The sequence below is a fragment of the Chlorocebus sabaeus genome, chromosome 6 (genome assembly GCF_047675955.1).
Source record: "Chlorocebus sabaeus isolate Y175 chromosome 6, mChlSab1.0.hap1, whole genome shotgun sequence".
Taxonomy (NCBI): domain Eukaryota; kingdom Metazoa; phylum Chordata; class Mammalia; order Primates; family Cercopithecidae; genus Chlorocebus; species Chlorocebus sabaeus.
In genome coordinates this window covers 60,714,298-60,736,414 of record NC_132909.1, presented here as the reverse complement: position 1 = coordinate 60,736,414, position 22,117 = coordinate 60,714,298, and the positions used below count along the sequence as shown (strand labels likewise).

General features: G+C 59.1%; 2 protein-coding genes and 1 pseudogene across 2 annotated transcripts; all 3 read left to right on the top strand.

Annotated features, from left to right (window-relative positions):
• Nucleotides 1-389: 389 nt before the first annotated feature.
• On the top strand, nucleotides 390-21,675 carry SCAMP4 (secretory carrier membrane protein 4). The gene is made up of 7 exons (XM_007994671.3): nucleotides 390-480; nucleotides 9,337-9,384; nucleotides 12,337-12,465; nucleotides 12,775-12,931; nucleotides 13,831-13,932; nucleotides 18,266-18,383; nucleotides 19,794-21,675. The coding sequence occupies exons 2-7, from the start codon at nucleotides 9,378-9,380 to the stop codon at nucleotides 19,968-19,970; spliced, it is 690 nt and encodes a 229-aa protein (XP_007992862.2). The 5' UTR covers nucleotides 390-480; nucleotides 9,337-9,377; the 3' UTR covers nucleotides 19,971-21,675.
• ADAT3 (adenosine deaminase tRNA specific 3) lies at nucleotides 410-7,847 on the top strand. The gene is made up of 2 exons (XM_007994670.3): nucleotides 410-480; nucleotides 6,483-7,847. The coding sequence occupies exon 2, from the start codon at nucleotides 6,498-6,500 to the stop codon at nucleotides 7,551-7,553; it is 1,056 nt and encodes a 351-aa protein (XP_007992861.1). The 5' UTR covers nucleotides 410-480; nucleotides 6,483-6,497; the 3' UTR covers nucleotides 7,554-7,847.
• Nucleotides 20,955-21,675, top strand: LOC140711935 (uncharacterized; annotated as a pseudogene).
• Nucleotides 21,676-22,117: the final 442 nt, after the last annotated feature.

Genomic DNA, 22,117 nt, shown 5'->3' with positions numbered 1-22,117 from the left:
ACAGTACCGATGAGAAAACTCAAACCTGAGCATTGCCCAGGTCAGAGTGCAGTAACAGGCAGAACTGGAACCTGGCCCCATCCCGGTCTCAGGGGACGGGTGTCATGTCCCCCCCTCTGCCTCGTCCTCCTCACTCTGCTGACTTTCCAAAGACCCCGCAGGTTCTGAGTTTTCCCTGGCCGATTCATGGGATTCGAACCCGTAAACTCAGCGCTCGCCCAGCGCAGCGGCCCCGCCTCGCCCCCCGCGACGGTCATGTGAACGCAGTGGCGGCGGGGGGCGGGGCGAGGCGGCGGCACGCAGTCCCTGCTGGGAATTGTAGTCCTTGCCCCGCCTTTGCCTCGCGCCGACCCCGCCCCTGGAACTACGCTCCCGTCGTGCTCCGCGGCGCCAGGCGGAGACGAGGCAAGGCGGGGCGGGGCGCGCCGGGCCGGTTGCTAAGACTTGGCGAAGCGCTGCGCTCGCGCCCGGATCCCTCAGGTAAGCGCGCGGCGCCGAGGTCTCGGGTTCTCCAGGCTCAGGCTTCCCCAGAAGGGAAGTGGGGGCGAACATGGGGGGTCTCGGCGGTGAAGGGCGCCGGCCGTTCGTGGGGAGAAAACGGAGGGCCCGCGGCAACCTCCGGCGCGTCTGGGGCGGGCCGGTGGGCGCCGTGGGGAGGTGGCGCGAATGCGCGTGCGCTCGGCGCTGGCCTGGGGGGAGTCTCAGGAGCGCGCGCCCCCGGGCCCAGCGCTTTTCTGCGCGTGCGCGCCCCTATGGCCCGGGCGGGGGACCCTGTACGCTCCAGCTGCTTCCGGTGGCCCTTCCCCAGGTCAAGTCCGCCAGCCCCCTGCCCTCGAACCGCGCATCCACAGGTTTCCGGCGCTTTCGCGTCCTTCCTCCCCAGCTCTGGTTTGCCTTTACGTGAAGATTCCCTAGTCCTTTGTACATCCCCAGAATTGACCATCGTTCCTCGTCGTTACCTAGAGTGCGAGTTTTTCGGGTTTTTCCATCACAGGCCCCCAGCTATCTCCCACACCCTACCCCGAGGGCCGAGGTTCCCCGCTGTCTTGCAGAGAAGGCCTCCTTGTAGGATGGCCAGAAACAGGATCGACTCCTTGGAAACTAGGACAGCTGGGCGCAGTGCCTCACCCTGTGACCCCAGCACTTTGGGAGGCTAAGGCGGGTGGATCACCTGAGGTCTGGAGTTCGAGACCAGCCTGATCAACAGGGTGAAACTCCATCTCTGCCAAAAATACAAAAATTAGCCGGGCATGGTGGCGTACGCCTGTAAAACCAGCTACTCAGGAGGCCGAGGCAGGAGAATCGCTTGAACCTGGGAGGTGGAGGTTGCAGTGAGCCAAGATGGCACTACTGTACTCCAGCCTGAGCAACCTAGCAAGACTCTCCAAAAAAAAAAAAAAATTTTTTTTTTTAATTAGCCAGGCATGATGACACGTGTCTGTGGTCTCAGCTACACGGGAGGCTGAGGCAGGAGGATTGCCTGAGCCCAGGAGGTTGAGGCTGCAGTGAACTATGATGGCACTACTGCATTCCAGCCTGGGCAACAGAGTGAGACCCTGTCTCAAAATAATTAAGTATATATGTATAGCGCCGGGCCTGGTGGCTAATGCCTGTAATCCCAGCACTTTGGGAGGCCGAGGCGGGTGGATCACGAGGTCAGGAGATCAAGACCATCCTGGCCAACACGTTGAAACCCTGTCTCTACTAAAAATAAAAAGCTGGGCGTGATGGTGGGATCTTGTGGTCCTGGCTACTCCCAAAGGAGGCTGAAGCAGCAGAATGGTGTGAACTCAGGAGGCGGAGCTTGCAGTGAGCTGGAATCGCACCACTGCATTCCAGCCTGGGCGACAGAGCGAGACTCCTCCTCCTCAAAAAAAAGAAAAAACAACAAAATATATATGTGTAAAGAAACAAGCCCCAGGCTGGGCATGGTGGTTCATGCCTGTAATCCCAGCACTTTGGGAGGCCTAGGCAGGTAGATCACAAGGTCAGGAGTTCGAGACCAGCCTGGCCAATATGGTAAAATCCCACCTCTACTAAAAATGTAAAGAATTAGTTGGGCGTAGTGTTGCACACCTGTTGTCCCAGCTGCTTGGGAGGCTGAGGCAGGAGAATTGCTTGAACCAGGGAGGCGGAGGTTGCGGTGAGCCAAGATCACGCCACTGCCCTCCAGCCTGGGGGACAGAGTGAGACTCTGTCTCAAAAAAAAAAGAAGCCCCCACGCAGACTGTTGGTGTGCCCTGGCACTGAGCATTAGCTGTTCGTCTGTTCTGTGTTCTCTCCCCTACTTCCCCAGCCTTCCAGTCTGGGCTATGGGTCACTGCCTCCGAGGGACCCTCCTGGATGCTACTGGAGATGGTCAGGCCCCTCCATCCCCCCACTTTCTCTTATGCGCCTGACAGCCCTGCCTTAAAAAAAAAAAAAAGCAGAGCAGGAATTCCCATTTCACAGGGGTGGAAGCCGAGGCTTGGAGGAATCAGGACTGGTGCCTGAGCCCTCGCAGCCAGGAGGTGGTGACCTGCCCTCCTGAGGGGTCCCAGTGGTCGACTGCCTTCTGGGTGTGTGTGGTGGGGGAGGATCAGGTGACCCCCCCCCCCAGCTGTTGGGGGACAGTCGCTGCGCTGCCTGCCGGAGTGAGTCATCCTCCCCTGGACCACAGCGGGTGGGTAGGAGCTGCTCTGGCAGTTAAAGCTGCTCTGGCCTGAGACAGTCAATCAGCCTGAACAGTGCCTTTTCTGGAATTTTGACCTGCCCTCCACGGGTGCAGGGGGCCCAGCCTGCAGTGTCCCAGGATTTTGACCTGCCCTCCAAGGGCGCGGCAGGCCCAGCCCGCAGTGTCCCGGCAGCTGCCTCCTCCCTGGGTCGTTTGTTTTTCATCAGACAGAGGTTGTACTCTGGGAGGGACAAGCGAGGCTGTGTTTGTCTTTGACCCTGGAGACAGTGGAGTGTTTGTGGCCCAGCCGGGCCTCGCGGTCCTGGTCGCGCGTGGTATGCGTTTTGGGAGGGCCCAGCGAGTCGACTGCTACGGGCCCCACCTGCTATGGGCCCCACCTGGCACGGGGCCTTGGGCAGCGGCAGCACCTACCTCTGCCTCTGCGCTTCCTGCTCCCGGCTCCCACCGCGCTTCCGGTTCTGTGCTTCGTTGAACGCGTGAGCTTCAGGCAGCGCTGGGGCCACTACAGTGTGCCCTCCAAGTCCACTGGCCCGGAGTTCCACTGGCTGCTGGTCCCCCCACGGTGGGGCGCCCCGGCGGCTGAGGTGTGAACCGGGCAATGCATCTCGAGGAGTAGCGCCCACAGCTGCACGGCTGCGAAATTATCCAGAGACACATCCCTGCCTGCGGGACGAGCCGTCCACACCACAGGGATGTGTAGTCCGGCGGGCGGTGGTGGTCAGGATCATCCAGAGTCGTTTTAAGATCATCTGCGGCTTAGTCCCAGCACCATCTGTGGCAGTACTGTCTGCTAGAAATACCTGTGAGCACACAGGTGTAAGGTTTTTAGGATTTTGTTATTATTTATTGATCGGAGAAAAGGAACGGGGTGTCTGCATGTTACCCAGGTTGGTCTCAAACTCCTGTGCTTAAGTGATGCTCTCGCCTTGGCCTCCTGAGTAGCTGGGACTACGTGTGCACACCACCATGCCCAACTCATTTATACTTTTAAAAAATGTGGGCCGGGCATGGTGGCTCACGTCTGTAATCCCAGCACTTTGGGAGGCCGAGGCAGGTGGATCACCTGAGGTCAGGCGTTGGAGACCAGCCTGACCAACATGGTAGAACCCCGCCTCTACTGAAAATACAAAAAATTAGCTGGTGCAGTGGTGCGTGTCTGTATTCCCAGCTACTGGGGGGCTGAGGCAGGAGGATCGCTTGAACCTGGGAAGTGGAGGCTGCAGTGAGCTGAGATCATGCCACTGCACTCCACACAGCCTGGGCAACACAGTGAGACTCCGTCTTGAAAAAAAATGTGGGCTGGACGTGGTGGCTCATGCCTGTAATCCAGCCTCAGGCCTGCGGTGCGAGTCTGTGGGGGGAGATGCAGGTCGGGGGGGCTGGCCAGCTGAGATGGTGGTTTGGGAGTGTTCAGGTGGGGTGGATGCCAGAGATGTGGGAGCCAGAAGCGCTGTCCCCCAGGGCCCTGTGAGCAGTCTCTGCAGGCTGGCTGTCCCCACGCCTGCCTCTCTGCTGTGCTGTCTGCCCGCCTAGGGCAGGCTCCCCTCTCATGGGGTGATCCCGAGAACCGGGAGCTCCGCCAGCCCTTCCTCTCCAGTGGAGTGGCCCTACCGCCTCCTGTCCTCACCTGTGCCAGCAGCAGGGATGGTAACGGTGCTGGTGATGTCAGGCCGGGAGGTTCTTTCTCACCTGAGAGCCACCTTGGCATGCTGCCCGGCAGTCAGGGATGTTAGCAGGAGCCCCAGGGGTGATCCAAGCTCTTCCCGCAGGCCCACCCCGGCCAGGGCCTCATCTGTGACTCAGTAGGCAGGGATACCCCGGCGGCTGCCTGCTCCACCCGACGGCCAGGGCCCACCATGGCTGCAGGAATGTGGTCAAGGGATGGGAAGCCGGGCCCACCAGGTGAGGGGCTGTGTTCCAGGTCTTATGTTTCGTGGCCTGTCCTCTGAGGTCTTTCTTTTCCTAGCCCTTGCCCAACTAGGGGGCTAGTGTTTACAGAAACACTGTTCTGTGTCAGTGCCAGGCTGTGTGCCATTCTGGGAGGTGGCCCCATGTCCCCCACACTTGGCATGCTTGCTTTCTGTCACTGCATAGCAGACTCCGTGCATCTGTGGGCTTAATACAACACCTGCCAGCTCCTGGTTCTGTGGGTCGGGGCCTGAATGTGACGTGGCTGGGTCCTCTGTGCGGGGTCTCACCGGGCTGGAACCTAGATGTTGGCCAGGGCTGTGTTGTCATCTGGAGGCTCAACGGGGGTGGCATCTGCTTGCGGCCGGGGGACCAAGGGTCCTGCTCCGTTCCTGGCCACATGGCCCTTCTGTCTGGAAACCAGGCACTGCCTGTCCACGGCTTGTGCTTCCAGGCTCTGACTTCTGGAGATGCAGAGATCACATCAGTGATTGCCTGGATTGCTGTGTGTGTTGTGGGGTGGTGAGACAAGTTTTCTTTTGGGGGTGATGGAACGTTCTGGAATTTTATAGTGGTCATGGTTGCACAACTCCAAGCATACTAAGAGCCACTAAATAGGACACTTGATTGTTTTTGGTTTTTGAGTTTTTTTTTTTTTTTTTTTTTTTTTTTTTTTTTTTTTGAGAGAGAGAGTCTTGCTCTGTCACCAGGCTGGAGTGCAGTGGCATGATCTCGGCTCACTGCAACCTCTGCTTCCCAGGTTCAAGCAATTCTCCTGCCTCAGCCTCCCGAGTAGCTGGGATTACAGGCGCCCGCCACACACCTGGCCAGTTCTTTGTATTTTCAGTAGAGACGGGGTTTCACTGTGTTAGCCAGGATGGTCTCCATCTCCTGACCTCGTGATCTGCCTGCCTCGGCCTCCCAAAGTGCTGGGATTACAGGCATGAGCCACCATGCCTGGGTTTTCTTTTCTTTTTTTTTTTTTTTTTTTTTTTTGAGACAGCATCTTGCTCTGTCACCTAGGCGGGAGTACAGTGGCACGATTGTAGCTCACTTGAATTTCCGGGCTCAGGCGATCCTCCTGTTTCAGCTTCTCAAGTAGCTGAAGCCACGGGTATGCGCCACCACACCCAGCTAATTTTTTGATATTTAGTAGAAATGGGGTGTTGTTATGTTGCCTAGGCTGGTCTTAAACTCCTGAGCTCAAGTGATCCTCCCATCTCGGCCTCCCATAATGCTGGGATTACAGGCGTGAGCCGCTAGCACCTAGCCCTGAATTGCACTTTTGAAAATGACCTGTCTTGGCCGGGCGCAGTGACTCATACCTGTAATCCCACCACTTTGAGAGGCCAAAGCGGGTGGATCACGTGAGGTTAGGAGTTCGAAACCAGCCTAAACAACGTGGTGAAATCCCATCTCTACTAAAAATACAAAAAAATTAGTCGGGCGTGGTGGCGTGTAATCCCAGCTGCTGGGGAGGCTGAAGCATGAGAATCGCTTGAACCCGGGAGGTGGAGGTTGCAGCGAGTTGAGATCGTGCCACTGCACTCCTGCCTGGGCCACAGCAAGACACCACTGCACTCCTGCCTGGGCGACAGCGAGACACTGTCTCAAAAAAAAAAAAAAAAAAAAAAAAAAAGACCTGTCTTCTGATAGGTTAATTGCATCTTCGTTTTTAAAAACCAATGACTGTTTAAACTCTGCAAACCAGGGGTTAGCAGGACATAAGGGAGTGTAGCCCTGATGCGGTGACCTGGGCTGGAGCCCTCAGACTAGCCTCAGCTTTGGCGGCAGCACGCCCTGCCTCGTGGAGCCACGGCCTCCTGGGACGGACTCCCCGGCTCCCCCAGCCGCCCCCAGCCGCCGGATGATCCTCTGCTCCCGTCTCTGTCTCCCACAGTCGGCATCGCTGAGGATGGAGCCCGCCCCGGGCCTCCTGGAGCAGCCCAAGTGCTTGGAGGCCGGGAGCCCAGAGCCTGAGGCGGCGCCGTGGCAGGCCCTGCCTGTCCTGTCCGAGAAGCAGTCGGGGGACGTGGAGCTGGTGCTGGCCTACGCCGCGCCCATCCTGGACAAGCGCCAGACCTCACGCCTCCTGAAGGAGGTGTCGGCCCTGCACCCGCTCCCCGCCCAGCCTCACCTCAAGCGGGTGCGGCCCAGCCGCGATGCCGGCAGCCCCCACGCCCTGGAGATGCTGCTGTGCCTGGCCGGGCCAGCCTCGGGCCCGCGCTCGCTGGCTGAGCTCCTGCCACGGCCGGCTGTGGACCCCCGCGGCCTGGGGCAGCCCTTCCTGGTGCCTGTGCCCGCCCGGCCGCCTCTGACCAGGGGCCAGTTCGAGGAGGCCCGGGCCCACTGGCCCACGTCGTTCCACGAGGACAAGCAGGTGACCAGCGCCCTGGCTGGGAGGCTCTTCTCCACGCAGGAGCGCGCCGCCATGCAGAGCCACATGGAGCGGGCGGTGCGGGCGGCCCGGCGGGCGGCAGCGCTGGGCCTGCGGGCCGTGGGGGCCGTGGTGGTGGACCCGGCCTCGGACCGCGTGCTGGCCACCGGCCACGACTGCAGCAGCGCAGACAACCCCCTCCTGCATGCCGTCATGGTGTGCGTGGACCTCGTGGCGCGCGGCCAGGGCCGCGGCACCTACGACTTCAGGCCGTTCCCGGCCTGCTCCTTCGCCCCAGCCGCCGCCCCCCAGGCCGTCCGTGCAGGCGCAGTGCGTAAACTGGACGCAGACGAGGATGGTCTCCCCTACGTGTGCACCGGCTACGACCTGTACGTGACTCGCGAGCCCTGCGCCATGTGCGCCATGGCCCTGGTGCACTCACGCATCCTGCGCGTCTTCTACGGCGCGCCCTCGCCCGACGGCGCCCTGGGCACCCGCTTCCGCATCCACGCCCGGCCCGACCTCAACCACCGCTTCCAGGTGTTCCGCGGGGTGCTGGAGGAGGAGTGCCGCTGGCTGGACCCCGACACATAGGCGCAACCCTCCTGCCTCCGGACCCATCCCGCTCCTGGCCGAGGGCGCCGCTCCTGGACTTCCAGTCCTCGATTTCTCTCGCAGAAGCCTGTCTGGATTTCAAGGACACACACCGCCTCCAGCGGGGATCACGGGTGCTGCCTTCCGCGCGGAGCGAGCTTTCCTGGACTTGTCATTGGGGCCACCCCTGTGCCTGCGGGGCTCTTCTGCGGATGCCCTCGCAGCTTTTGTGTTCCCCTCTGTCTCTCGGGCCAGGAAAAAGCTCTGATGGGGAAATAAACAGCTTAAAACCAAGTGCATGTCTGTTGGCAGGTGGGTGCGTTGGTGGCCAGGGTCCCGGGTGGGGTGGGGTCTGTACAGTGCCTGGTGGCTCAACAGGAGGGGACCTGCTGAGCTGCGTGTGGTCAGAGGCCTGGGCTGGTAGAGCAAGATCCCCAGCTGCTGCCTCCTTACCCGCTTCTGGAGTGCCAGTGGTTCCAGGCGTGCCTGGCCCAGGTGCGTGGACACCAGGCATAGCCTATAGGCCACTGACCTGAAGGAGGGGCCCTGGCATTTACTGTCCTTCACAAATGGCAACAGGAGACCCCAAAGGGCTGATGTCCGTTGGTCGTAACATAGTAAAGACTGGAGTCGTTTTTGCAGAACTTGGAGCAGGACTTGTGGGTCCACCAGGCAAGTGTCCATTGCCTGACCACGTGGGTGCAGCTCAGCCCTCAGACAAGCCTGCCCTGAGCCCCCAGTCCGTGGGGGAGGGGACGTGGCAGGTGGGGGCTCTGCCTGCAGAGCTCATGCAGCGGACAGATGCTGGCCAGGAGCCCGCCAGCCCTGCAGTGGGGGAGTCCGTGCCTGGGGGTGGAACCGAGGTGGGCTGGAGAGCCACAGTGGGCATGAGGAGGTGGGAGCCGCAGAGGTGTGCCCAGTTGAGTGGTGGAAGCAGCGGTTGGGCCTCCTTCGTGCTCAGGTGCTCAGCTCCTTCCCCTGAGGGGCAGGAAGTCGGGGAGGAGGGAGTGAGAGGTGGGAGGTGGGCAGAGAGGAGGCTGTCCTGTCCCAAGAATCCGGGGTACCTCACCCCACGATGGCATCTCCCTGAATGGGTTGTGCGTGGAGGGCTCAGTTCCTGGGAACCGCTCCACCTGGACTGTGGGCGGGAGGCAGCTCCTGGCCCCACGCCCGCCCCCTCAGGCCTGCTCCCCTGCCAGGAGCTGGGATGGTTCAGACCCCGCTGGGCTGTGATGCCCGATGGGCACCAGGCATGCCCCTGCTGGGCTGGCCCACCTCCTGATGGCAGGTCCGCCCCCAGGATCATGGAAGCAGCTAGATCCACTCACTCGTGGGGGGCTGGCAGGCTGGGTGGGGCTGCTCTGGTGCGTGAGCTCATGGGGTCCCCTTTCAGAAGGGCCAGGGTACCACGTGGATGTGATGGGGTCCTAGGCCATGCAACGCTCACCTTGCAGCACCCACTCCTTGTGGACTGAAGCCGGGAATTGGGGGATGCCGGGGCCTAGGACAGCAGGGGAGGGGCATCCTGGCTGGGGCAGTGGGTGGAAGGGGCTGCAGCCAGCTCTGTCCCTTTTGCCAGCATAGGTGGTGTGCCCTGGAGCCGAGGGGTGGGGACCTGTGGGGTAACATACTGGGATGGGTCAGGCCTGTGGCTCCCGCTCAGCCCACTGCTATGCCCAGAGCAGAGGGCACGATGAAGGGCTTTTCAGCCACAGTGGGTGGGTGGTGAGCGCTCTGCCCAGGGCATCTCGGGGTTCCCTGACTGTCGCTGTCTTCCTTCCAGGCGGCTGCAGGCTTCAGCCTGCGCCAGTCGGTGAAACCAAGATGTCAGGTGAGTCCTGCCTGCCTGGGAGCCCCCAGCAGTGTGGGCGGGAGGGAGATGCTGGCAGTTCCCACAGGAACCCTCAGTCCTGGCCATTGGCACACAGTGTCCTCTTGGCCCGCGTGGCCTCTGACTCCTCGGGTCCCACAGCCCAGCACAGCCAGAGTCACGCCTCTGCTAGGGGCAAAGGGCAGCAGAGCCGCCTGTGTATCCGCTCCTACGCCTTACTGACCCGAAGCACAGCCGAGCCGGGTGCCCCTGCTGTTGCAGCTGTTCTTTCCTTATAGCAGCTGGTGTGTTCTCAAGTGCCCCGGGGTCCCTCACCCACTCATTTACTGACAGCCTTCCCCAGTGGGGCGCAAGCCCCTGAGGACGGAGCCTCTTGTCATCTGGCTCATCATCTGGCCCTCACAGGCGCCCAGATGCGATGGAGTTAAGATGAGGTACTGGAGCAGGGTGAGCTCTCAGCCCAATGCCTGCCATATTTATAAGAAGAGATGGGCCGGGTGCGGTGGCTTACCCCTATAATCCCAGCACTTTGGGACGCCAGGGTGGGTGGATCATGAGGTCAGAAGTTTGAAACCAGCCTGGACAACAGTGAAACCCTGCCTCTACTAAAAATACAAAAATTAGCCGGGCGTGGTGGCATAGCACCTGTAGTCCCAGCTACGTGGGAGGCTGAGGCAGGAGAATCGCCTGAACCCGGGAGGCAGAGCTTGTGGTGAGCCGAGATCATGCCACTGCACTCCAGCCTGGGCGACAGAGAGAGACTCCATCTCAAAAAAAAAAAAAAGATGGAGAGACAGGAGGTGTTGTGGAGATGGAGGCAGAGGCCGGAGCTATGTGGCCATGAGCCAGGGGTGCCAGGAACCCCCAGAAGCTGCTTGGGAGAGGAAGGAAGGCCCCTTCCCTGGACCTGGCAGAGGGAGTGTGGTGCTGAGACACCTTGATCTCAGATTTCTGGCCTCCAGGACTATTAGCAGATAAATATCTGCTGTGTTCTTTGTTTTGTTTTGAGTCAGGGTCTGGGTCTGTCTCCCAGACTGGAGTGCAGTGCTGTGACATAGCTCACTGCAGCTTTAACCTCCCGGGTTCAAGCGAGCCTTCCGCCTCAGCCTCCTGAGAAGCTGGGACCACAGGCACGCACCACCATGCATGGCTAATTTTTGTATATTTTGTAGAGTTGGGGTCTCGCTAGGTTGCCCAGGCTGATCTGCAACTCCTAGGTTCCAGTGACCCTCCTATCTCAGCCTCCAAACGTGCTGAGGTCACAGGTGGGAGCCCCCACGCCTGAGCAGTTTGTTTTTGTTTGTTTGTTTGTTTTTGAGATGGAGTCTTGCTCTGTCGCCCAGGCTGGAGTGCAGTGGCCGGATCTCGGCTCACTGCAAGCTCCGCCTCCCGGGTTCACACCATTCTCCTGCCTCAGCCTCCCGAGTGGCTGAGACTATAGGCGCCGCCACCTCGCCTGGCTAGTTTTTTGTATTTTTTAGTAGACCGGCTAGTTTTTTGTATTTTTTAGTAGAGATGGGGTTTCACTGGGTTAGCCAGGATGGTCTCGATCTCCTGACCTCGTGATCCACCCGTCTCGGCCTCCCAAAGTGCTGGGATTACAGGCTTGAGCCACCGTGCCCGGCAGTTTCTGTTGTTTTAAGCCTCCCAGTTGGTGGTGCCCTCTCACACCAGCCACAGGGAATGGAAGTGTCCCCAGGCCTCAGCCTCCCTGCAGTGTGTGGACTCTGAGCCTGCATGTTGGCGTCCCCTGCCTGCTGGAGGGAATGACGCTAAACGCAGCCTGCTGCGGCCGCACCCACACTCAACATGGAGGAGGGCTACAAAGATTAGCATGGCCCTGCATAAAGGGTGACACAGAAATTAAAAAAAGGCCGGGCGCGGTGGCTCAAGCCTGTAATCCCAGCACTTTGGGAGGCCGAGACGGGCGGATCACGAGGTCAGGAGATCGAGACCATCCTGGCTAACACAGTGAAACCCCGTCTCTACTAAAAATACAAGAAAAAATTAGCCGGGCGTGGTGGCAGGCGCCTGTAGTCCCAGCTACTCGGGAGGCTGAGGCAGGAGAATGGCGTAAACCCGGGAGGCGGAGCTTGCAGTGAGCCGAGATCGCGCCACTGCACTCCAGCCTGGGGCACAGAGCAAGACTCCATCTCAAAAAAAAAAAAAAAAAAAAAAAAAAAAAAAAAGAAATTAAAAAAAAAAATTTTGGCGGGACGCAGTGGCTCACGCCTGTTATCCCAGCACTTTGGGAGGCAGAGGTGGGCGGATGATTTGAGGTCAGGAGTTCAAAACCAGCCTGGCCAACATGGCGAAACCCCGTCTCTACTAAAAAGAAAAATCCAAAAATTAGCCAGGCATGGTGGTGGGCGCCTGTAATCCCAGCTACTTGGGAGACTGAGGCAAGAGAATCACTTGAGCCTGGGAGGCAGAGCCTGAAGTGAGCTGAGAACGCACCACTGCCCTCTAGCCTGGGAGACAGAGCGAGACTGCATCTCAAAAAAAAAAAAAAAATTCATAAACCTAGTTCCTTAAAACAATGAAATCTGTTGTGTGACAGTTCTGGAGACCAGAAATGCTAAAATCAAGCTATAGGCAGGGCTGGGCCCTCCTAGGGATTCCAGGCAAGAAGTTGGTTCCTGCCTTTCCCAGCATCCAGAGGCGCCCGCATCCCTCCGCTTAGGGCCCCTTTCTCCCCCTTCACAGCCTCAGTGCAGCCTCTTCCCATCCCTTTCTGACTCCCACCCTCCTGCCTCCTCTTGTGAGGCTGCCATGAGGACACAGGGCCCTGGATCAGCCAGACGCTCTCCTGTCTCATGGTCCTGCTGTCAATCCCAACTGCAGAGTCCCTTCTGCCATCAGAGGCAACACAGCTGTGGGTCGAAGGGATGAGGTGGGGCCTCCTTCAGGAGACAAAGTCTGGTTCTATCCGTGGGTTCTCTGTCCCTACAGAAAAGGAGAACAACTTCCCGCCACTGCCCAAGTTCATCCCCCTGAAGCCCTGCTTCTACCAGAACTTCTCTGACGAGATCCCGGTGGAGCACCAGGTCCTGGTGAAGAGAATCTACCGGCTGTGGATGTGTGAGTGCGCCTGGTGCGCCCCAGGGTGGGAGGCGAGAGGCGGGGCTCCTGGAGGGAGGGAGGATTCGGGCAGGGGCAGCCCGTCGGGGGCCGACTGTCCACCCCAGCCGTCCTAGGCCCAGTGGTCCCTGCCATGAACGAGGCCGGTGTCCAGGCCCCAGGCCCCAGTGTCCTGGCTTGCACAGTTCATCCTCAACGTGGGGTCACCAGGCTGGGGAGGTGGACAGTGGGTGCCCCATTGCTGGGCAGCATATTTTCTCACGGCCACACCCCCCCGTGCCCGCTCATCTGTCCTTCCTCTCTTCGCAGTTTACTGTGCCACCCTTGGCGTCAACCTCATCGCCTGCCTGGCCTGGTGGATCGGCGGAGGCTCGGGGGCCAACTTCGGCCTGGCCTTCGTGTGGCTGCTCCTGTTTACACCCTGCGGCTATGTGTGCTGGTTCCGGCCAGTCTACAAGGCCTTCCGGTGAGCAGAGCTGCCAGGCCGCCTGCACCCGGGGGGAACCAGGGCCCACTCCGCACCCCGGTTCCAGCCCAGCTGTGAGGAGCTGTCCCTTTCTCTGCCCAGTGTGACAGACAGGTCATATCCAGGGGTGGCAAACTGTGGCCCACAAGCCAAAGCCAACTACTGTCTGTTTTGTTTTGCTTTCGAGTAATTTTGGCCGGGTGCAGTGGCTCATGCCTGTACTCCCAGCACTTTTGGAGGCTGAGGCAGGCGGATCACCTGAGGTCAGGAGTTCAAGACCAGCCTGGTCAACATGGTGAAACCCCGTCTCTACTACAAATACAAAAATAGCGGGGCGAGGTGGCGGGCGTCTGTAATCCCAGCTACTCAGGAGGCTGAGGCAGGAGAATCGCTTGAACCCGGGAGGCGGAGGTTTCAGTGAGCCAAGATCGCACCACGGCCCTCCAGCCTGGGTGACACAGTGAGACTCTATCTCAAAAAAAAAAAGGAGGCCGGGCGCGGTGGCTCAAGCTTGTAATCCCAGCACTTTGGGAGGCCGAGACGGGCGGATCACGAGGTCAGGAGATCGAGACCATCCTGGCTAACCCACTGAAACCCCGTCTCTACTAAAAATACAAAAAACCAGCTGGGCGAGGTGGCGGGCGCCTGTAGTCCCAGCTACTTGGGAGGCTGAGGCAGGAGAATGGCGTAAACCCGGGAGGCGGAGCGTGCAGTGAGCTGAGATCCGGCCACTGCACTCCAGCCCGGGCGACAGAGCGAGACTCCATCTCAAAAAAAAAAAAAAGAAGGAATAAAATAGAGCCTCCATTCTCGCCATCTCTGACTGACCCGTTCCTCTCTAGGCGCGTCTGGGAGAAGCCAGGACTGTGGTAACCGTCATGTTTTCTGTCCCTCCCCAGAGCCGACAGCTCCTTTAATTTCATGGCGTTTTTCTTCATCTTTGGAGCCCAGTTTGTCCTGACTGTCATCCAGGCCATTGGCTTCTCCGGCTGGGGCGCGTGGTAAGCCTCTCTCTGACGGGCGTGGCGGATGTGACAATGTGACGTGGCTCAGCTGTCAGCTGCCGGGGTGCGGGGTGTGGGCCTGCTGGGAGCGTACTGGTTCGAGATTGTACGCGCTCTCCTGGGGAGGGGTCCGAGCTCGCCCGGGCAGCGCCCGCGTCCTCGCCAGCACCCAGCCATGGTTCGGGATTGTACGCGCTCGGCAGTGCCCGTGTCCTCGCCAGCACCCATCCATGGTTCGGGATTGTACGCGCTCTCCTGGGGAGGGGTCCGAGCTCGCCCCAGCAGCGCCCGTGTCCCCAGCAGCGCCCGCGTGTCGTCCCCAGCACCCAGCCATGGTTCGGGATTGTACGGGCTCTCTCAGGGAGGGGTCTGAGCTCGCCCGGGCAGCGCCCGCGTCCTCGCCAGTGCCCAGCCAGGCTTGTGTCCCGAGTGTTGATCACGCTCTGGATCTGAGGTCTGGGAGCCAGTTCCTGGCTGCTATGTTTCGTACGGATGGCTGCAGGAGGAAGACCTGGACATGTGTAAAAGTACACACACCCGGTGCTGTTCCCACACCGGAGAAGCTCACAGTCACTAAGGCTGCCGGGCTCTCAGAAGCACTGATGTTTGTGTCTTAAATTTCTGGCTTTTTTTTTTTTTTTTTTGAAACGAAGTCTTGCTCTGTCACCCAGGCTGGAGTGCAGTGGTGCCATCTCTGCTCACTGCAACCTCCACCTCCTAGATTCTCCTGCCTCAGCCTCCTGAGTAGCTGGGATCACAGGCGCCTGCCACCACGCCTGGCTAATTTCTTTTGTATTTTAGTAGTGGAAAGACAGAGTTTCACTGTGTTGTCCAGGCTGGTATCGGACTCCTGAGGTCAGGCAATCCGCCCTCCTTAACCTCCCAAAATGCTAGGATTATAGGCGTGAGCCACCGCACCTGGCCTTTTATTATTATTGTTGTTATTATTATTATCATTATTATTATTTGAGATGGAATCTCTCTCTGTCACCTAGGCTGGAGTGCAGTGACATGATCTCTGCTCGCTGCAACCTTCGCCTCCCGGGTTCAAGCAATTCTCCTGCCTCAGCCTCCTGAGTAACTGGGATTACAGGCGCCCGCCACCATGCCCGGCTGACTTTGTATTTTTAGTAGAGACGGGGTTTCACCATGTTGGCCAGGCTGGTCTGAAACTCCTGACCTCATGATCCACCCGCCTCAGCCTCCCAAAGTGCTGGGATTACAGGCGTGAGCCACCGCACCCGGCCAGATTTGTGGCTTTTTAAATAGGCTTTTTATTTTGGAATCATTTGGAATTCACAGTTGCAGAGAGTGACTGTTCTCACCCACGTCCCCAACGTGTCTCCCTTGTCCTTGGCACGGCAGGAACTCCCCATGGGTGATGCTGCTCACAGAGCCGTGGGTGCTTTTGGTTTCCTGGACGCCCGTTAGCAAGCTCCTATTCAGGGGTGCCTGCCCCACGAGACCGTGGTGGTCTCACGCCAGCGCTCAAATCAGAACCTAGATAAGGTCCCGGGTTTCCCGGAATGGTGACTCCTCTCCCTTCAGGACGGCTCGATCTGCGGGCCTCTCCCCTCCTGCACCTGCGCCCGGCGCCAGGCCCTCCAGGGTGGCCGGGATTAGTGGTGTGTGCAGCCCTTGGATGTACCGCTGAGGCTGGTCTGTCCCCGCCACCCCGAGAGCCTGAGTGACATTGCCCCAGGGATCTGAGTTAGAGTCTTAGTGAGGGTGTCCCTGGGGCTCCCAGCTTTGCCAGCCTGTGGGGTGCGTCCCCCTCCTGCAGAGGCCGTGGCTGCAGGTCAAGGCACTGCTCGTCATCCTCCGAGTCCTCCTGAGCCCACAGCTGCTGGCTCCACTCCCACTGGCACTTCCCTGGGCTCTGGTGCCTCCCCAGCTCTCCCAGGCTAAGCTGGGTGGACAGGCCTGTGCCCATGTTGGGTGGTTCTGAGATCCTGGCATGAGGTCAGTGCCCACATGTGGCCCTCAGAGACCTCCCTGCCCCCTCCGCCCTCGTGCAGTGCGGCAGCAGCGACTTGGCTCTCCTCATCAGAACCTAGAGTCATCTCCTGCAGGTCACGGGAGAAGCTGGAGCATGTGGTCCCTGCCCGAGTTGGACAGAAGGTGAACACTCTCAAGAAAGAAACCCAGTGGTCCCTAGAGGAGAGCCCGGCCCCCCTCGTAACAAGAGAAATCAAATCACAGCACGTGGCGACTTCATGTCCACCGTTGGCTTAACGAGGCCCCATGGTCAGTGTGCTCCTGTGGGGTGAAAGGGGACAGCCTCGCTCCCCCTGCCCCAGCCAGCTTCACCAGCGCCACCTCCCCGGGGGTGACGCACGCCCGAGGCTGTGAGCCATGGCAGCATCTGTGGTTGCAGAGGACTGGAACCCCCAGAGAAATGACCCCCAGCGGGGCCTAGCTGTGTAGACAGTGAGGGTGGCCACGCGGCAGGAGCCGTGCACTGAGGACACAGCGCAGCAGGGGCCCCAGTGGAGCCCGCCAGCAATTGGACATCAGCGGGCACCGCAGCCTCTGAGCGGAGCATGCAGCCCGGCTGACCGTGTGCCGGGCACCTCCCTCCTCCTGACACTTGCAGGCAGGGATGTGAGACGCCGGCCAGTGGGAAGCTGGCGAGGGTGGCAAGAGTCCTCAAATGCCTTTGCTGCTTTTCGTAAATCTAAAATTACTTCCAAACAGAGGTTTACTTTTTAAAAAAATAAGAGAGGCCGGGCACGGCGGCTGACGCCTATAATCCCAGCACTTCGGGAGGCCAAGGCAGGAGAATCGCTGCTTGAGGCCAGGAGTTCAGACCGGCCTGGACAACATAGAACCCATGTCTCCAAAAAAAAAAAAAAGAGAAAGGAATGAATGACCCAACGGCCATGAAGCCTGTGATGCTGCGGAGGCTTCAAGCAGGTGGACACAGGACAGGCCAGCATCTCGCAGGGTGGCGGCAGGGGGTACCGCGTGTGCGTGCGTGTCATGCCATGTGCGTGTGTGTACGTAAGCTCCCTGAACGCATCCTGATGTGTGGCTCCTGTGGGCTGCCTGTGCGCCGGGAGGGGAGTCAGCAGGAGGGAGACTGTACATTGTGCCTGCCTTTAAGTTCCCTAAATTTTAAACGCTGTGGTTTTATCACCTGTTTAGACAAAAATCTGAAAATGACTGTGTTTTCTGCCTCCCGGGTCTCTGGTCCTGCACAGAGAGACCCAGAGCGTGCTGGCCTTCCCAGTGTCCCGCTGGTGGCAGATCTAAGCAGTGCTTTCCCTTGGGGGTTTTTTTTTTTTTTTTTGAGACAGAGTCTTGCTCTGTCCCCCAGGCTTTGGAGTGCAGTGGCGTGATCTTGGCTCGCTGCAGCCTCCTGCCTCAGCCTCCTGAGTAACTGGGATTACAGGCATGCGCCCTCATGCCTGGCTAATTTTTGTGTTTTTGGTAGAGATGGGGTTTCACCATGTTGGTCAGACTGGTCTCCAGTTCCTGGCCTCAAGTGATCCGCCCGCCTTGGCCTCCCAAAGTGCTGGGATGACAGGCGTGAGCCCTTGCGCCCGGCCTCCCTATTGTTTTGTTTGTTTTTTTTTTTGAGACAGTGTCTCACTCTGTCACCCAGGCTGGAGTACAGTGGTGCGATTGCGGCTCACTGCAAGCTCTGCCCCCCGGGTTCACGCCATTCTCCTGCCTCAGCCTCCCAAGTAGCTGGGACTACAGGCGCCCGCCACCCCACCCAGCTAATGTTGTATATTTTTCATAGAGACAGGGTTTCACCGTGTTAGCCAGGATGATATTGATCTCCTGACCTCCTGATCCACCCGCCTCGGCCTCCCAAAGTGCTGGGATTACAGGTGTGAGCCACCGCGCCCGGCCCTCCCTATTGTTTTTAATGGCCCCTCAATGCCCCACCGGGTGGTGGCGGCAGATTTCCCATACGCGTTGCTCCCGGACACGCGGATGTAGGTTTCAGCAGTTCCCATCGTTAGACGCAGTTGCCGTAGGCTGGGTTCTTAGTAGCAGGCTCTATGGGGCATGGGGAGTGAGCTTTTGAGTCTTTCCATGGCTGGTACCCACCAGACTCACTGAGGGAAACTAATGGGGAAGTACTGGTCTCCATTCCCTGCACGCTCGGCTCACTGTTGCGGTCGTGGAGGGATAAGGTCGTCGTATTCACGTGCCGAAGTTGGTGCCTCAGTGTCACTTTATGTTTCTTGGCCACTCAGTGGTCCTTGTATGAGCTGTGCACTCCTTGTTGATTGGCCACAGCTCTCTACATGGAGAGGACCATGGGCCCTCATGTGGCAGGTGTGCAGGCCCCCACGCACTCTCTTGTCCCTTGCAGTGGCTGGCTGTCGGCAATCGGGTTCTTCCAGGAAAGCCCGGGCGCTGCTGTGGTCATGCTGCTTCCGGCCATCATGTTCTCTGTGTCGGCTGCCTTGATGGCCATCGCGATCATGAAGGTGAGTCCTCAGCTCTGGGACATCGAACCCTTACCCTTTCTCCATGAGCTTTGTCACCCAACTGTCTCAGGTGGGTGAACGTCGGGGAGCCGGGCCCTCTCCCTGCGGTGTCACGCAGGCCGCACTTCATCCCCAGCAATGAGCTGGGATGACAGCAGGAGGCGCTGCCACCAGGGACACTCCCAGGGACCCAGCGCCCAGGTTCCTATGGGGCGAGTCCCATCCCCCCCGGGCCGGGATTCCAGTCTTCAGAGGGAAGCAGAGGTTGTGTGTAAACCGCAGTGTTTGCAGGAAGAGCTGAGGCCCCGGAGCTGTCCTGTCAGTGAGGATGGGGCCCCTTGCAGGTTCCTCGTCACACTTTCCATCAGAAGATAGCGGAAGTGTTGAGCTGGGCTCCTAATAGAAGTGTTCAGTTACAGCAAAATGTCTTTTTTTTTTTTTTTTTTTTTTGAGACGGAGTCTTGCTTTGTGCCCCAGGCTGGAGTGCAGTGGCGCTATCTCGGCTCACTGCAAGCTCCGCCCCCCGGGTTCACACTATTCTCCTGCCTCAGCCTCCCGAGTAGCCGGGACTACAGGCGCCGCCACCTCGCCCGGCTGGTTTTTCGTATTTTTTTTTTTAGTAGAGACGGGGTTTCACGGTGTTAGCCAGGATGTTCTCGATCTCCTGACCTTGTGATCCGCCCGCCTCGGCCTCCCAAAGTGCTGGGATTAGTCTTTTTTTTTTTTTTTGAGGCGGAGTCTCGCTCTGTCTCCCAGGCTGGAGTGCAGTGGTGCAATCTCTGCTCACTGCAAGCTCCGCCTCCCAGGTTCACACCATTCTCCTGCCTCAGCCTCCCAAGCAGCTGGGACTACAGGCACCGCCACCACACCCAGCTAATTTTTTGTATTTTTAGTAGAGACGGGGTTTCACCATGTTAGCCAGGATGGTCTCGATCTCCTGACCTCGTGATCCACCCACCTCGGCCTCCCAAAGTGCTGGGATTATAGGCATGAGCCACCACGTCCAGCTTTTTTTTTTTTTTTTTTTTGGTGATGGAGTCTCGCTCTATTGCCCAGGCTGGAGTGCAGTGGCACAATCTCGGTTCACTGCAACTTCTGCCTCATGGGTTCAAGCGATTTTCCTGCCTTAGCCTCCCAAGTAGCTAGGATTACAGGCACTCGACACCACACCTGAATAATTTTTTTTTTTTTTTTCTCTTGAGACGGTGTCTCACTCTGTCCCCCAGGCTGGAGTGCAGTGGCGCGCAGAGACAGGGTTTCACCGTATTACTCGGCTGGTCTCGAACTCCAGAGCTCAGGCAGTCTGTCTGCCTCAGCCTCCCAGAATGCTGGGATTACAGGCGTGAGTCCCCATGTCCAGCCGCCACACTCATTTTCTGTTCTCTGACTCCCTGTCCTCTGTCATTGCAGGTGCACAGGATCTACCGAGGGGCTGGTGGAAGCTTCCAGAAGGCACAGACGGAGTGGAGCACGGGCACTTGGCGGAACCCGCCATCGAGGGAGGCCCAGTACAACAACTTCTCAGGCAACAGCCTGCCCGAGTACCCCACTGTGCCCAGCTACCCGGGCGGTGGCCAGTGGCCTTAGAGGAAGCCAGCCCTGCTGCCACCGCCCACCACCTCCTCCCCTTCATTCCTGCTGCTACCCCTGGTCCTGAGGGCTGGGAGTACCTGGGGCCCCATCCCTCCAGCTGGGATGGTGGAAGCCAGTGGTGGCCATGGACCACACCCCACTTGCCAGGGCCACAGAAGCCGTGTTCATCTCATCCGAGAGCAGAGTTCCTTGCAAGCACTCCCCAGTGGCCCTCGGCCTCTGCCGTCCACAGGACACCCTCTTGCTCCCGGAAATGTGTGGTCACCTGCCGTCCACTGCATGGCCGGTATGGCCTCGTCTTCAGGTCTCGAGGCCTGACTCCGGGGGACAGGTGGCAGCAGGTCGGCCGCCCTCCCGTCCTCCCAGAGCTGCTGGCGCTGAGGCCAGAGCAGCTCTGATGGGGAGCTCCATCTCACACCAGCTGCCCACTGTCACCAGGGCAGATGCCCTTGGCTGGAACTAAGAAGAGGCATCGGGGCCAGCTCCCGGTCCTCTGCAGTGATAGAGGGCTTGGTGCCTAGCCAAGTTCTCACCGTCCCCGCCATCCCCTCATCCGTGCGGTTCCAGCTCATCCCCTCTGCACATTCCCCATAGCTGGTCCAGGGTGTCCTGGGGCCACCCTCCCTGCCCCCGAACCAGGGATCCCTGGCAGACCCTCTATCCATGCCCCTGTATTCAGGACCCAGGCCAGGCCGGGAGCACAGCCGCTCCCTGACCCCAGCAAACCGGCAGAGAGCTGGTTTCCAGCAGCTGGAGCCCTGCAGGAGCGGCCTTTTGTGTTGTGTGTGTATGTGTATGTTTTTTCTTTTGAGACAGAATTTCGCTCTGTTGCCCAGGCTGGAGTGCAGTCATATGATCTTGGCTCACTACAACCTCTGCCTCCCGTGTTCAAGCAGTTTTCCTGCCTCAGCCTCCTGAGTAGCTAGGCTTACAGGTGCCTGCCACCATACCCAGCTAATTTTTATATTTTTAGTAGAGATGGGGTTTCACCATGTTGGCCAGGCTGGTCTTGTATTCCTGACCTCAGGTGATCCGTCTGCCTTGGCCTCCCAAAGTGCTGGGATAATAGGTGTGAGCCACCGCACCCAGCCTGGAGTGGCCTTTTATGAGGAGAGGGGACCCGTCAAATCTGTGCCTTATGGAGGGGTCCGGCAGCGGCTACAATTGTCTTGTCCCCTCCACCCCCCGACTCCCCCCGGAACACCTGCCCCAAACGTTTTCACAGCACCGTTCACAATGGTTGGGCCAAAAAGAAATTTTTTCTTCTTCATTTCCTGCACTTGCTGACCACGACTTTGGACACCCCAGGCTGCCGCCCCTCACCACCCGTTCACCCCCAGAATGCTGTTGCTGTGGGGCGCCTGCTGCCTGGAGCCCTCCCCGGGATGTGGGCCAGTCCCCTCACTGGTGCGGAATGCCGCTGGGTGCCCGGAGGCGGCCGTGGTGTCTCGGTGGACGGCAGCCAGGATGGAGCACCCATGGGTCCCGCGCCCATGCTTCGGGGTCTTCAGGTCCTGCCCCCCGGCCGACCTGCCAAGAGGCACCCCCTTCCTCTGCCTCTCAGCTGCACTGATACAGATAGTTTCCCCTGGCAGGCCCACCCCCACCCTCCCCCACCGTCTGTGGCCCTCTTGCAGCATTGCTGGGGTTTTGTTATGTGAAAATATCCTGGAAATAAATACATGTTTCTGCGCTTAGACCCAGGGACCTGCTGCATTTGTGGCGTGAGCACGTGTGGTTCCCCCAGGCTGTCTCCTTCCTTGAAGGGCTCCTGAGCGCATGGTCTCTGGCGGCATGAAGCGCTGCAGCGCCGCCTCCACCCAGGACCCCGGCTGCTCTGAGCCAAGTGTGCCCAGGACCCTGCCATCCTGGCCAACCTGGTAAAACCCCACCTCGACTAAAAACACAAAAATTAGCCAGGCGTGGTGGCAGGCGCCTGTAGTTCTAGCTACTCAGGAGGCTGAGGCAGGAGAATCGCTTGAACCCAGGAGGCAGAGGTTGCAGTGAGCCAAGATCATGCCACTGTACTCCAGCCTGGCAACAGAGCAAGACTCTGTCCCTGCTCCCAACAAAAAAAAAAAAAAAAAAAGGAAGCTTGCACAAATGGAAAGCCAGTGTCACTGGCCCTAAGTAAAAAGCAA